Genomic DNA, 15,459 nt, shown 5'->3' with positions numbered 1-15,459 from the left:
TTCAAGACTTCCATGACTTAGTATTCTAGTTGGAATGCTTTTATGAGGGTGCCCAACATTCCAAATGCCTCATCACTTATGTCCTCACTTCGCAATGGTGGTTTTTCCATTATGCGGGTACTCTTTGGATTCTTTTTTCCTTTGGCCTCTCGAGGCAGGGCTTGATTTGCCGAGGCCATGGGTATGGATTTGTCTGCCGCCACGTCTTCTGGTCGTGGGGTTGGCTCTGGATCGCTTCTTTCTGGGCGCAACAACTCTTCATGGTTGTTGCGGGTATCTACAAAAAACTCACTGCGGGTAGTTTCATATTCCTCATTTTTTTCCTCGACTTGTGGGAGGGGCGGCGTGGGGGAGGCAACAGGCTTTCTGGAGCCGGTGCGCGTAACCGTGCTTGCGCGTCTGTTGCGAGCCTCTTCTTTGTAGACCCGGCAGCTTGTGTTGCTTGCCGGGTGGGGTCCACCGCAGTTTACGCAGGTGGCGGGTTCCGTCAGTGGACGGCTGCAGTCTTTGGCTGGATGCGGTCCGCCACATCGTACGCAAGCTTGCTGCCGATGGCAGCCGTGCGACGAGTGTCGGAAGCCCTGGCAGCGGTGGCACTGTGCTGGCCCTTTCTGGATCTTGAAGTGTTGGATCCAGTTGGGCATTTCTTCAACCACCAGCGGCGGCATTCTTCCCTTGCGGGTGGTGTCGGCGGCCGTGGGGCCGGTAGTGGCCGTGGGGACAGTCTGCGTCTTCATTTGGTGGCCGGGAGTCGATACAACTGCGGCGAAACTCGCAGTTGGGGATGCATTTTGTGGTGGCATCTCAGGTGAGCTTGCCCGTATACGGGTGTGCTCACCTGTTGATGGGTGCTGGCTGCAGGTCGATGGAGGTGCACTGTAGGTCTGCATCTCCTTGATCGTGAGATCCTCTTGACTTGAGAGGTACTGCTGTACGACTCTATATTCTTCTTCGTCCGCTGGCAGGAAGCGGATTCCTCTGCGGTATGGGCGGGCCATTTGCGTTCCGACCCAACATCTCGCGCAGGATCTTCAGGTGTGGGATCCATACGGGCATTTCTTCAACCGTCAGCGTCGGCATTTTTCCCTTTCGGGTGGTGGCGGCGGCCGTGGGGCCGGTGGTGGCCGTGGGGGCAGTCTGCGTCTCCATTTGGCGGCCGGGAGACGATGCAACTGCGGCGAAGCTCGCAGTTGGGGATGTATTCTGTGGCGGCATCTCAGGTGTGCTCGCCCGTATACGGGTGTGCTCATCTGTTGATGAGCGCTGGCTGCAGGTCGATGGAGGTGCGCTGTAGGTCTGCATCTCCTCGAGGATGCTCTCCACACTAATAGAATGATAGTTTGGAGAGAGCTTCTTTTCAACCGCGTGGCAGGCGGTCGTGACCGGACGCGCGTATTCCGCCTTAACACCCGTGATGTGCGGCGCGGAAGCGATAGGCGTCGTGTCCATTGGCGATTGTGGTCGTACGACGGACGGCTTCTTTTTCTTTGACTTCTTCGAAGACATTGCGTCGGGCTCCAACATCGGTGGAGCCCGACGCAATGTCTGTTGTGCCATTCTCCGGGGGATCCCGATGGTGGGAAGCCGGGTAGTAGGTACTGAGCCTGGAGGGCAGCTACGTAGCCGGAGATCGGAGCTGGTGACGGCGTCCTCGCACTGTGGATGATGGCGCGGCGCTTTCTGAGGGTAGCTTTAAAAATAAAGCGACTCAGAGAGCTAGGTTGACAACGAGCACGAGTGAATATGGCAGTTCGGTTGCCAATCCGGGACTCGGGCGTCGATCGCTATTCATGCAATTTTAATCAATGAGCAACAGCCGTAGGTGCGGAATGCTCATTGACATCGTATGATCGAGGTTCGACGCGAGTTTACACAAACTGCGATAGCATTAGTTTTAGAGCGTGATAGAACACATAATATTATTCTCAAATCTTTATTGGATGAAACGTTTTACTATTGGTTGAAATGTAAGCTCTAGCATTGGTGTGTATTTTCTGAACTTGTAAATATTTTTTAAGTAACGATTGTAATTGGGTAACTAGTTTTAAGGATTTTGTATATATATCGTGTAACCTTTTAATAAATCATATCTTCCATATATCTTCCACATATTCCTCACAGTCAAGCAGTTGTTTTATTTAATCGCCAAACGCTCAGTCTCTAAAACCTTTCCAAGGCCTTCGATTTGGTCTCATATGACATCCTATGGGAAAAGATGAGAGCATCCGATATTCCTAATGAGCTTATTAACATCTTTAAGTACTGGTATGGGAACCAGTTGAATAATGTGAAATGGTCGGGCACCATGTCTGATTCGTACAGATTGGAATGCGGGGTGAGGCAGGGGGGGTTGAGCTCGCCCTCCATTTTTAATCTATATGTAAATGGTATGATCAAGGCGCTCAGCAAACAGCATGTCGGTTGTTACATAGACGACGTATGTTTCAATAACATAAGCTACGCGGACGACATGTTTCTGCTGAGCGCTTCAGTCTGTGGACTCAGAAAGTTAATAAGCACTTGTGAGGGCTATGCAGCTGAACACGGGCTGGTGTATAATGTTAAAAAGAGCAAGTGCATGGTCTTTCAGGTAGGGCCTAGAAAAGTAACAGAGATGCCACCTATAAGGCTAAATGGAACACCGTTAGAAATGGTTGATCTATTTAAATATCTTGGCCATTTGGTAACACCTTCCTTGAGGGATGACGCAGATGTTGAGCGGGAACGGAGGACGATGTCGGTAAAAGCTAATATGGTGATCCGTAGGTTTGCAAGGTGCTCTTCAGATGTTAAGATTACTGTTTTAAGGGCCTACTACACCTCATTCTATACCTGCAGCCTGTGGACTGACTATACGCAAAGATCGTACAGCGCCCTTCGGGTCCAGTACAACAATGTATTTAGGATGCTGTTGAGGCGGCCGATGCAATAGGCATCGCCTCAGCGATGTTTGCCGAAGCCCGTGTTGACTGTTTCTATACAATAATGTGAAACAGAGGCACGTCACTGGTGCGCCGAGTCCGAGGAAGCAACAACAGCATGCTGGCTGCACTGGCGGATCGGCTCGACTGTGTTTATATAAATCGCTGTTGTAAACTGCACGTTGCACACAGGGACTGAGGAATATGGGGCTTTGTTATTAATTTTTTTTAATTTAATGATGTATGTACTTATTTTATGTTATTTGTGTATTAATTACAATTATATCTGACTGTATGATTATGACATTTAAGTGGGCCATAGTAGCCAAATAAAGAATAAAAAAAAATAAAAAAAACTAAAATTGAAACTTTGTTGACATTCTATAACATTTTCCAGAAGAAGTGACTCAGCAACACTGGTGGAGGAGACAAGAGTGTTTGTGATAGAAACTGGAATCTCAGAAAAAAAATTCTCAAAAGCAGTAGCAACTTCCTGCTGAGATTGAATTATTCAATATTGCGGTCTTTCAATCTTCCAGATTCCCAGTTAGTAACATTCCAAGTCATCTTTATTTTTTTCGGTGCATTTTGAATTATCTGTCTGATATGCATAGGCTTTAATAGAACAAACACTTTTAAATAATTTAGAGTATTTTTTAACATACTTGAGAAAAGATGCACCATGATTATATAATGATCTCTCACTTTAGAGTTCATATAGCCTTTGTCTGCTCCTATGAATGCCAGTTGTTACCCAATCATCAAAAAAAACTCTGTTTTAATTATTTTACATCGATGTTTGACATCGAAAAGGACCCTTAAGCGCAATAAATTGACCGACTTGGTATTACATGGATCTCACAACTTTTTACAGTATCTGCAGCTCTGACACCAGCCCAAGCTATGGCTCCGCTGCACTCCGGCGCACTCTTAGTTAGTTTAAGCTTATATGATATTTTGCTTTTATAAATATAAAATATGTATTAGATAAATAAAACATAGATTTAAGAAAATAAATACATGTGAATAGAAATAAAAAAGAAGACAATATATAATTCCTGATCATTGCTAGCATTGTGACGGTAGTAACTATTCACACAATATTCACATAGGTAATCGTGATTTATATGAAATTACTTCGTTATATAGCTTATCTTTGTTATATTATGGTCATATTATAAATATATAATTATCAGTACATGCTTTTCATCATTCTGTTTCATTATTTATTTACATTGTATCGTACGATTTTTTTCCGTTAGGGGTAATTTTGGTCATAATATTTTGATAATGATAACACCTTAGACAACTCATACCAAAACTATTGCTATCTAAAAGGAGACTACTTCTATGGTATTAATATTCTAAATTGGCAGCACCGTTCAACGACTCTGACAGTTTTATTAAATTTTTATACGTAATCTTCGTAAATATTTTAGTCAGATTTTTGTCATTTTGACATTAGTGAATATAATATTGTACCTAGTATTTACATCCTCTTTAATATTGCGATCAAACTTCAAATAATTTATTAGTATTTACTCGATTTGCGGTTGGTTAACATTTTTTATTTGAAAAATAGATACTAGTTGTTGTGAGTGTCAAAAGCCCTGGTGACCTACAAAATATTGAAAGCTACCAAATATATGTAACAAGCAAAAGATGAGTTAAAAATTCAGTGGGATATTGTTTCCTGAGTCCTCAATTGCTTCGATCGCGCTTCGATGGCTTCGATACCAAATTCATCGCCAAGCAACGGTCCTTTGGGAAAGCGGAAGAAAACAAAATCAAGCAAAAGGTCATACTTATCGAAATGGCTTGATAAAACTACGTCCCTTATTCAAGAACCTACTCAATCTTTCGATAGTGCCTACGATATTCATCCAAATTTTAACTGGCCGATGTATTCTGAGTTTCATCCAGGTCATGACCGGTACAGGTATATGTACAGCTCAAATCAACCTACATCCTTACCTTCAATGCCAACATATCCGATGCACCGCTACCCGGAATATTCAATTATACCGAATGTAAATAATGGTATACAAAGAACGCACATACGTCGTAGAAGGAACAAAACTGAAGTGGCACTGAGTCCACAAGATGATGGGTCATGTCAGTCATATTTGCAACCAAAGATTCCTATTGATAGTCAAGACTATGCCAGCTTACCTCCAATAATTACAGCAGATACTAATTGTAACAGTGAAGTTAATCTAAATGATAAAGATGATAGTAATGGTGGCAGAAGGTATAGTGATCCTTGTCCGAGAGGTTTACCAGATGTTGCAGACCACAGACCATCAAATGAAGTTGAATCTGAGACTGAATCAGGCTCAGAAACGTCTGGAAGCCAAGTTGGTAGTCGACTTTTGTCATATTTGTTAGATCAAATATCCTCATTGAAGTTGGTCAATGAAAGATTGAGCAAAGAATTAAGGGATACTAGAGGTAAGTCCACATCAGACATAAAAAAAATTTAAGCAGGTAACTTTGTGGTAGATCGAATTTAGGTACCTACTTCAATCTGCATTTAAAATGTTGACATATTTCATCTGTATAATATTATATTACTCATGCATTTTATATATATATTTTTATTATATACACATGTAGCTAGTGTGGATGTATATTAATGTGTGTAACAGCATCGCTATGTGATATATATAAAAAAAATGTAATGAACATATGTATATGAGCAGTAGAACACATGAAGTGTTTGCCACCTATTTTTTCCGCAAAATAGTGCTGAACTTCACTTTTATGGTCTGGCTGGAAGGGCATAGTTGCTGATACTAACCACAGAGTCTAATCTTATTATGATCATTTATTGACTCTGAACTTCCTTGGCTACCTAGTTTTTGAGTCAATTCTTGTTTTTTTTACATCTCATCTATAACTTTGATGCTGTGTTATTTTCCTTATGCTTAAGTTATATAATAACTATAAAGTTCTTTCAATGTAACAATTCAAAAATGTTTGAAAATAATGATAGTGCTCATGTCCATATAACATTATATTATTTACGTTGACTCCTACATTTAAGCTATAATAATATTGTAATAAGATACCCCTTGAGTCAACCAGTCACCCACACAAAACTCAAGGTCCAAGTATAATGCAATAAATCATTTTTGAGTACTTATATGAATAAATAATAATAATATGTTTATTTGTTGTTATACCAGTTAGTTATACCAGTGGGAGGTTCCTTTGCACAGGATGCTGGCTAGATTATGGCTACCACAATGGCGCCTATTTCTGTCGTGAAGCAGTGATGCTTAAACATTACTGTGTTTCATTGCCATCAGGTGAACGTCCTGCATGTCTGATCCCTTATTGTCATAAAAAAACTTTTGAAATAGCTTGTATATTTTTTTTTTAAGTAAAATTTGATAAGGCTGGTACATCTTGTTATTCAAATTCCAATATTTTTATTCAAAATAGGATTTAAAATCACTTATTGAACATCAAAAACTACCACTCATTCCTCTAGTATAACACAGGCATGTAAATTATTAAAGACCTACCATCAGGATAATCTCCAAGCTTGCTGCCCCCCATCATCATTATATCAATCGAAAGAAGTCCCTCAAAACTAACCACAATATGCACCATTCTTGCTCAGCAAACTTCTGTTACACCTTTATCAGGTTGTGAGTCTACTGGGGAAGATTATTTGACAATCATCAGTACTAAGACATATTTGATACTTGCCTGTTGTCACTTATGGTTTTCTTTCCTTTGGCCTCTGTTTGTTCCACTGTTGATTTCTTAATTCCTGATTCCACCCCGATATATAGAGTCTTTAGTACCTTTTGGGTGACATTGTACAGTTTGTGCTTAGGACAATTGATAAAAGGCATAAAAATGCATTTATTTTCTCAAAATTAATTCCTTTAGAATTCTTTTTGATGTCATTTCTAATATACTAGATACTACTACCGCTTTGGAAACAATTGGCGCTCTGAGTGAGAAGAATATAGTGATACTCTTATTCCATTCGAATTAATTTAAATTGAGATAATGTGTATAACACTGTACATAGTAGCAGAACAAATAGGGCTTAACTTTTACTCTTATGTTCCGGTTTGAAGGGCATGGTTGCTGATACTAACCACAGACTCAAGAGATATTTCATGTTTGATCCTCAGTGTAATTGGTGCAACGAGATCTTTTAGGCTTGTTTTGTTTTAGTAGACTGATAATATGGCAAACTTGCTTCTTGTTCTTTACTAGTTGCATCTCCCCAATTTGTCCACATGAAATGTTTGCAAAAAGAGTAACAGACTGACAAAAGATGTTAGTTGATAAAAAGCCATAGAAGTATTTTTATCTCTACTATATAAAATTCTCGTGTCATGGTGTTAAACATTGAACTCCTCGAAAACGGCTTGACCGATTCTCATGAAATTTTGAGTGCATATTGGGTAGGTCTGAGAATCAGACAACATCTATTTTTCATCCCCCTAAATGTTAAGGGTCGTCCATACGATTTTTTTTCATTTATTTGACATTTTTTTTTAAATTTGTTTGTTTATGAGTCAGCATTAAAAAATACATACAACTTCAAATTTTCACCCATCTACGATCAACAGTTACTTTTGTATCGCGATTTTAATATCGGCAATACAACATTTGCTGGGTCAGCTAGTTATTATATATTATAATTAATTCCTTATGAATTCTTTTTTATGTCTATCAAATGCCTACCGGAATCTAATCAGAAACAGTATGGTTCACATTTTAAACATCAATGATAATTCAAAATATTATTAAAACTAAATAGCTCTTGATATTACAACGTTATTTTACAATATATTATATATTATTTGTGAACAAATACTGTTTTATATCAGTCTAGATTACCTAAACTACAACATAAACCAAAAATCCTATTTTTTTTCAGCGGAGTTGGAGAGTATACAACAACCTTTCTACCCTAAATCAGCTTCGAGTTTAGGAGGATCAGGTAATTTTATTTTATCACTATTTCTAAAATATGACTCTATTCATGCGAATAGAGTCATATGGTTTTCTTTCCCTTGGCCTCTGTTGGATCGCTGGCATATGCCAGGGATCCATTACATCTCTTCGAGAATTTCCCACTTAATCTTTCCGTTACGGGAATCCCTGATCGCGCGGTATGCCTCAATCGGCGTGATTTTGGCGCGCGTTCTGCGCATTATTTTACGTGTTTTAATAGATTGCTTATAATTAGGATGGTTTGAGTGAATGTATCTGAAAGCTATTGAAACAAGCTATAAGACCATGCAAAATAAACCATCTTATAAATAAAATAAGGGTCAGAACTTGGTGAGGGAGTGGTGTGCCGTACGCCACTTTCGATTTTGATGTATCTGAAAAATGTAGTGCCGTGCGGCACTTGCCGATTTCGGATGATTAATCAGCTATTTTCTGTAATTCAAGCAATAACTCAGCGAATGCTTCTTTATGTACGTTGCTATCGACAGTTTGTTATAAGCCCATTTACGGAATAAACATCCCACATATCTGTACCTAACCTCGTGAGCTAGGTCAATGTGTCCATCTCGGCTTATTATTATTATTACTTATAACAACTGAATCTTATTTACTATATTTATAATTATATAACAAATTTATAAAAAAGAACATTGTCAATATAAATATAAAAAATAGAGTCCGACCGGTGTAGGTTCACTACAATTCCGCCGGTGGTTAGGGCGACAGACTCGCAAAGTTCGAGGCACGACTCAAACGCGAAGCGAGCAGAAAACGCAGCCAGCAGAGTTTCGCTAAACTCTCGTAAGCAATTCACTTGATTGTATGAAAGGTGGATCATTGATGTATTGACAGATGACGGCTATAGATACGGAAATCCACTAACTACGTTTGAAGCAACTGTTTGCTTCCAAACTTAGCCAGATCGTCGCTCAATTGCAATTCCTATTTTAAACATGCCAAATCTCACTGCACCTTTCATACTAAACTAAATTTCAATTTTTACTTAGGCAGTCCCGCTTCTTATTACGTAGTATTTACATCCTCTTTGGCGAATGGTTTCACCAGTATAGTACCAATTGGCACTTCCGTCCGTTTGCCTGTTGCTGCAATTTTGACAGATTATGTACTACTATTGATACTACAACAGCAATAATATAAACCTTGATGGCAAATTACAAAAGGGCACACTCTAAATTAAAAAAAAAGTTCCTGTTATTAAAGTACTAGCTGACCCGACAGACGTTGTTCTGTTCATATTAAAAAAAAACTCTTGCGGGTGGAATTTTGGAAAATCCTTAGCTGAGCTGTACTCGGTGAAAAGAATATTCCTACCAAATTTCAAGTCTTTAGCTCTAGTGGTTCCAGAGATATCGTGATGAGTGACTATATACGTGGAAATCTCTTATATATATATAGATTGAACTTCGGAAATGGATTGTCTTGATTCATTCCACAAACTTTCAAGGATTGGCCTTAAGATTTGAATGGTCAGGGCGAATGCGAGACGAATCGGAAATTAAAAATTTGCTGGCTAACTCGTTATGCAAAATGTTCATTAAGTAGTTGCTGCAGATCTGAAGAATTATCTATAAGTTGTTGATCTCTGAGGTTTTACTGGACGATTTCGTATTGCCAGCCGATCCGTTTTACGGGCTGCTACGCTTTGCTTTTGTGATTCATAGCACGAAGACGATCCATGCTAACGCAGTTCTTTTCACCTGCAATTTCTTGTTCTTCTTCAGTCCTTTCATTCGCAATATTTTGAATCCTAGTTGCATTACGTCTTTGTCGGGAATAATTTGATCGTCTTGGTCGTGTTAATGATAATATCGGCACAATAAGCTAATAGAAACTCGAAACAAACACACCAACCGGTCAACTAGAATAATATAACGTGCACTGTCAGTTGTATTTTATAACTCATGTAGCGTGAAACTAACAAAAAACTTTATTGAATTCTTTCTATTCTCGAGATGTCATCAAAATGTCAATCCATACAAAATGTATCAGAAAATATATTTTTTATAATAATATATTTTCGTAATTTTTTTGATATTTTATGACTTATTATATCCTGTGTCCGTCTCCTGGCTCTAAGCTACCTCCTCACCAATTTTCAGCCATATCGGTAAAGACGTTCTTGAGTTATAAATAGTGTAACTAACACGACTTTCTTTTATATATATATAGATACTAGCTGACCCAGCAAACGTTGTATTGCCGATATTAAAATCGCGATACAAAAGTAACTGTTGATCGTAGATGGGTGAAAATTTGAAGTTGTATGTATTTTTTAATGCCACATTATAAAAAAATAAAAACAAAAAATTTCGTCCAAAAATTAAAAAAAAAATTAAGGGTGAGCAACCTTTATTACTTAGGGGTATGAAAAATAGATGTTGGCCGATTCTCAGACCTACTTAATATGCTCACAAAATTTCATGAGAATCGGTCAAGCCGTTTCGGAGGAGTACGGGAACGAACATTGTGACACGAGAATTTTATATATAAGATAAAAATAATGATATTATACGTTGATATATTTTAAATAAAATACTTTTTTATTTATTTATTTATTTATTAGGAAGACCAACATCTATTAGCTACCTTATATGTTAATTTACATAACTGTGAGCCAATTATAGGTCTCCGCCAGTAGCTACAGAATAATTAATTTCAACGATACTAATAAACACTAAAGTAAACTAATAAAATACAATGCACAATTTAAATCAATTAAATAATTAAAACAGTTGTACACCACTAAAGATTCAGTGACATAACAGTACTACTTTTAACGACTATCTTAATACTTATTAAAAAAACACCGGCTTAACATGCTCCTCGCTGACATAAAGTTAGCCTGGAAAAGATCGATTGTATTATCCCTAGATAATTTATTAAAATTATTACTTGCTCGCCAAAGGAATGTATTTTGTCTATATTTGGTACTCATACTCAGATGAGGAAGATATAAAAGTGGGTTGAACCTAAGCGGCCTAGACGGGATTCTGAGTATAATTAAGGATAAAAGTTCGGGACAGTCAATAAAACCAGAGGCTATCTTCATGAGAAATATTAAATCGGCTATTTCGCGTCTTTTTTCAAGAGGAAGTAGATGGTGCCTTTTGCAAATATTAATATATTCAGATGAGTCATAGGATTGACCAGTGCGGAAGCATAAATGCCGCACAAACCTTCTCTGAATGTTTTCGAAACGGCTAACATAAGTAGAGTACACTGGATTCCAAACCTCAGAGCCATATTCAACATGGCTGCGCACAAATGTGCAGTACAAGATTTTAAGTGTCTTAGAGCGTTTAAAATCTTTAGAATTACGCAATATAAATCCTAGTGCCTTTAGCGCCTTGGCTGTGATGATATCAATATGACTGTCGAATATTAATTTACTATCATGGTGCACTCCAAGATCTCGTATGACATTCTCTCTTTTCAGTAAATGACCTTTTAGCTTATAATTGAAGAGAATGGGGTTGCGCTTACGGCTAAAAGTTACCAAATTACATTTGGTAGGGTTAAGATCCAAACAATTTATATCACAATAGTTCTCCAAACAAGACAGATCATATTGTAGTGCTTGAGCATCTGATTCAGAAGATATAGTGGCAAAAATTTTCATGTCGTCAGCGAAACAGAGAAGCTTGGAAGATCGGAGACAAAGGCCGATATCATTTACAAAAATAATAAAAAGTAATGGCCCGAGTAAAGAACCTTGTGGGACTCCGCTGCGAACGATTACCCAGCTAGAAATGTAGTTATTAACCACCACTGCTTGTGAATGATTATTTATGTATGATGTAAACCATCTAAGCAAGTCACCACTTATACCAATGTCACAGAGTTTCGATAATAGCAGGTTATGGTTAATTTTATCAAACGCTTTGCTGTAGTCTGTGTATATGACATCGACCTTTCCACCATCCTCCATAGCCTCGGTTAGTGAATTGTTCAGGAGCACTAAATTGGAAACCGTTGAACGACCTCTAAAGAATCCATGCTGGTTATAGCACAGGGAATTCTTTATTGACGGATACATACAAGTATAAACCAGCTTTTCGAATACTTTAGCTATTATACACAATTTGGATATCGGCCTATAATTAGTAACATCATTCTTTGGGCCCTTTTTGTGTACTGGCGTGATATAAACACGCTTCCAAATTTTGGGCACAACGCCTTAAACGATAAAAATGCGTGTAACTGTGTTTTTACATTAGATTTTGCGTAAAGTTATATTTTTATTATTATTTTAGTTACCGACGTTTCGAGACCATTCAAAATTACGTTTTCAGTCCCAAACGTTTTATTTAAATTTTAAACCACAAATTAGGATATCATCCCCACCATCTGGATGTGTGGCGGTCCTCCACAGTGCGGTTTTCAAGGAGATTTCTTCCACGTACTACAAGGCTGTTTAATGAGCTTCCTTGTGCGGTGTTTCCGGGACGATACGACATGGTTACCTTAAAAAAAAGCGCGTACACCTTCCTCTGGTGTTGCAAGAGAATGTGGGCGGCGGTGATCACTTAACACCAGGTGAACCGTACGTTCGTTTGTCCTCCTTTTCCATAAAAAAATATGCAACACTCCCGTTAATCAAAGAAAATACTATCTTGCACATTGGTGCGGAACTCAAAAATACCATATCTATATCTTATTTCAAATAAGGGAGTACCTACAAGCGGTGGTGTCGAATGTCAAGTCGATCGATTGAATGGTCGACGTCATGCACAGGAAACCATTTGTTAAACCGAATCCCGGACTTCAACGCTTCTGTATGCAGGGGCGTGCATATCATATAGGCAATTAGGCATTCCTACCTCGTTATGAACCTAAATGAATATAGCACTAGTGTAAAAGTGCTAAAAAAGTAAATTTATTACCTATGGCACACAGTCTACAGATTGCATATACGCAGCAAGCAGCGTTTCATACAACTTATGTCGTACTGTCGAACTAAAGATCAACTACGGCTAGTTAGATCTACAGTGCCTACCTTGCTAGAAAACCAGTTCACGCCCCCGTCTATATGTAGTCGCTTTTCTAACGCATAAAAGTTATAACTTTAACGTATGTCTGTAGTGCATCGTAGCTCCAAAATCAATGTACTGATTTAAATGCAGGCATTTCCGTTGGAAAGCTAATGTTATTGAGATGGTTCTGAGATATAATGGACATTGGTAGGGGTTTCGAGAAACGTCATTATTCTATTTATAATATCATCTTACAAACTTAGCTACGATTAATCAAAGTTTACGAACATAAAAATTTTTGCATATTTATTTAATTTAGGTTGGTATGCACTCAATTGCGTTGTTGGCCCTAATGATTTTATTCTCCTAATTAGGTATATATGACCTGACAGTAGGACTCGAACGTTCAAATTATAAATTACGTTCTGTAAGGCGAAAATTTTAAGAAGTTAAAGTACATGTATTACCTATTGACAATAATTTTTCCATATTCTTAACGAAAACCGTCCGCAAGACTCTTTCCAAACGGATACAGCAGTACATGGAACAGGTGTGTAATTATTATTATTGGAGAAATTAACACTTTAATTTGTAGATATATTGTGCCCCCTACATGTGCTCGGACTCACGCCCTAGCGATGACTATGCTCGTTTACGTTTAGAGAAATATTTGCCTTACAATATAATCCGAGTTCTTATTTGTATCTAAATAACATCATCCAAGCTTATGATCTCTAACGGCCGTTCCCGATATACTATCTACAGATAGAGATAAAGTACTACATTCTACTTTCAGTAATTACTAATTAGCTGTCAATCTGAAGCCCATATACCCGATAAGTCATTCTTATCGGCTTATATTGGGACACGTGAATTGTAATTTCCTTGCAAACTTCTATCGCTGGTGAGCTTCTAAGCTATACGTCCTCCCATTGACAGACAGCGTGTCCGGATAAGATGAGTTACCGTCAATAAGTTTATTGGGACAGAAAAGTTAACGATAGTTACGATTTTTATCTCAAGTAGGCCACAACTGGTGATAGACTGAATATTGGGAACGGCTGTAAGAGGTGCAGTATCAGTGGGAGGCTTTTTTGCACAGGATGCCGGCTAGATTTTGGGTACTACAACGGCGCCTATTTCTGCCGTGAACCAGGTATGTGTAAACATGACTGTGTTTCGGTCTGAAGGGTGCCGTAGCTAGTGAAATTACTGGGCAAATGAGACTTAACATCTTATGTCTCAAGGTGGCGAGCGCAATTGTAGTGCCGCTTAGAATTTTTGGGGTATTTCGTCCTGCACGTCTCGTCCTTTATTATCATTAAAAGAAATCCTCAGTGGACACAAGTCCTCTGCCTGGATATTGAGGGTTTTGAAGCAACTTGCCCTCATTGTAGCGATGGCCTTACAGAAGAATATAATTTAGGATCTTCGTAGCACACTTTCTTTTCTCTATTCCTTCATTTCGCTTTAAAACAGGTGGTTAAACCACATGAGTTCACCTGCTGTGGTTGATTATTATTGTATATAGCTAATCTACCTTTACCACGATATTATACACCGTTAGAATATTGAGTTCTCATTAAACGCATAATTACCCTTTCATAACAATGTACTGTTAGCGCTTCGCCCCCGCCCCGCGCGCCGCTTCATCGCCTACTTCTCATAGCGTTGCGAATTTTACGCAATTCATTAGATGCCACCGTTGCTTAGTGGCTTGTAACGATAGATTTGATTCGCGACTCTATGGTTTCATATAGCTACGTTAACACTTACTGCCTTATTCATAATAAAACGCTTTTCGAAGGTATAAAGCTAGATTAGTTAAAACGTGTTTTAAACCTAGCGAACGTTCGATAAAATTCCTTATTCATATTCGTTAGATAAATCTCCCTTAACTAATACGTCTCTATAGTACGCAATGTTGCCATTTCGTACAAAAAAAACATTATTTTAACTAATTAATGGGGAACTGTCAATGGAAACAGACATATTTTCAATGTCAATGGTTTGTCAGTTGTCAAAAGTCAATGTCAAAATAATTTAAAACTTGAAAAATCAAAGTTTTGAACTCTGTCGGTTGTCAATCTATGACGGATATCCAACAACTTTGAGCGGGAAGCTTTTTATCACATTATTTGACGCAAAAGCTGATCGATGTCGGCCATGTTTTTTTACGTTCGAGTGCTTAAAATAGGCTTATAGAAGGGTCCTAGCTACTATGAGTGACGTCAGCTTTATCGAAGAGATAATTAGCGGTTTAGCACTAATATGCGATTATGAATACCATTTTTTAACAAGCGTATATTAGCGATGTTTTAAATCTCCGCTAAGTCATTATGAATAAGACAGTTAGACTCGATTCCCCCTCCCAAAACCGTTCGAAAAGTAAAACTTCCATCTACATATCGTTACAAAGTAGTGTCGAGCAACAACTTCTCACCATTGGAAGGCTTCTTTGGGTGGCCGCTAAGTGTATACCACATAAGGCTTTTCCTGCCGTGAACCAGCAGGTACATAATATGCAAGCATTGCTGTGTTTCGGTTGAAATGCGCCA

At 38.5% G+C, this 15,459-nt stretch overlaps 1 protein-coding gene across 1 annotated transcript in view; it reads left to right on the top strand.

The window, feature by feature from the left end:
* The first annotated feature begins 4,360 nt into the window (after positions 1–4,360).
* Positions 4,361–15,459, top strand: part of LOC126970105 (uncharacterized) — a 106,124-nt gene continuing 95,025 nt past the window's right edge. The window contains exons 1-2 of the mRNA XM_050815829.1: positions 4,361–5,372; positions 7,831–7,893. Coding sequence (XP_050671786.1) covers positions 4,646–5,372; positions 7,831–7,893 — 790 coding nt within the window. The 5' untranslated portion in view covers positions 4,361–4,645. The remainder of the gene's footprint in view (positions 5,373–7,830; positions 7,894–15,459) is intronic.

Source organism: Leptidea sinapis, chromosome 20, assembly GCF_905404315.1.
Source record: "Leptidea sinapis chromosome 20, ilLepSina1.1, whole genome shotgun sequence".
Classification (NCBI taxonomy): domain Eukaryota; kingdom Metazoa; phylum Arthropoda; class Insecta; order Lepidoptera; family Pieridae; genus Leptidea; species Leptidea sinapis.
This window is presented reverse-complemented; position numbering and strand designations above follow the sequence as displayed.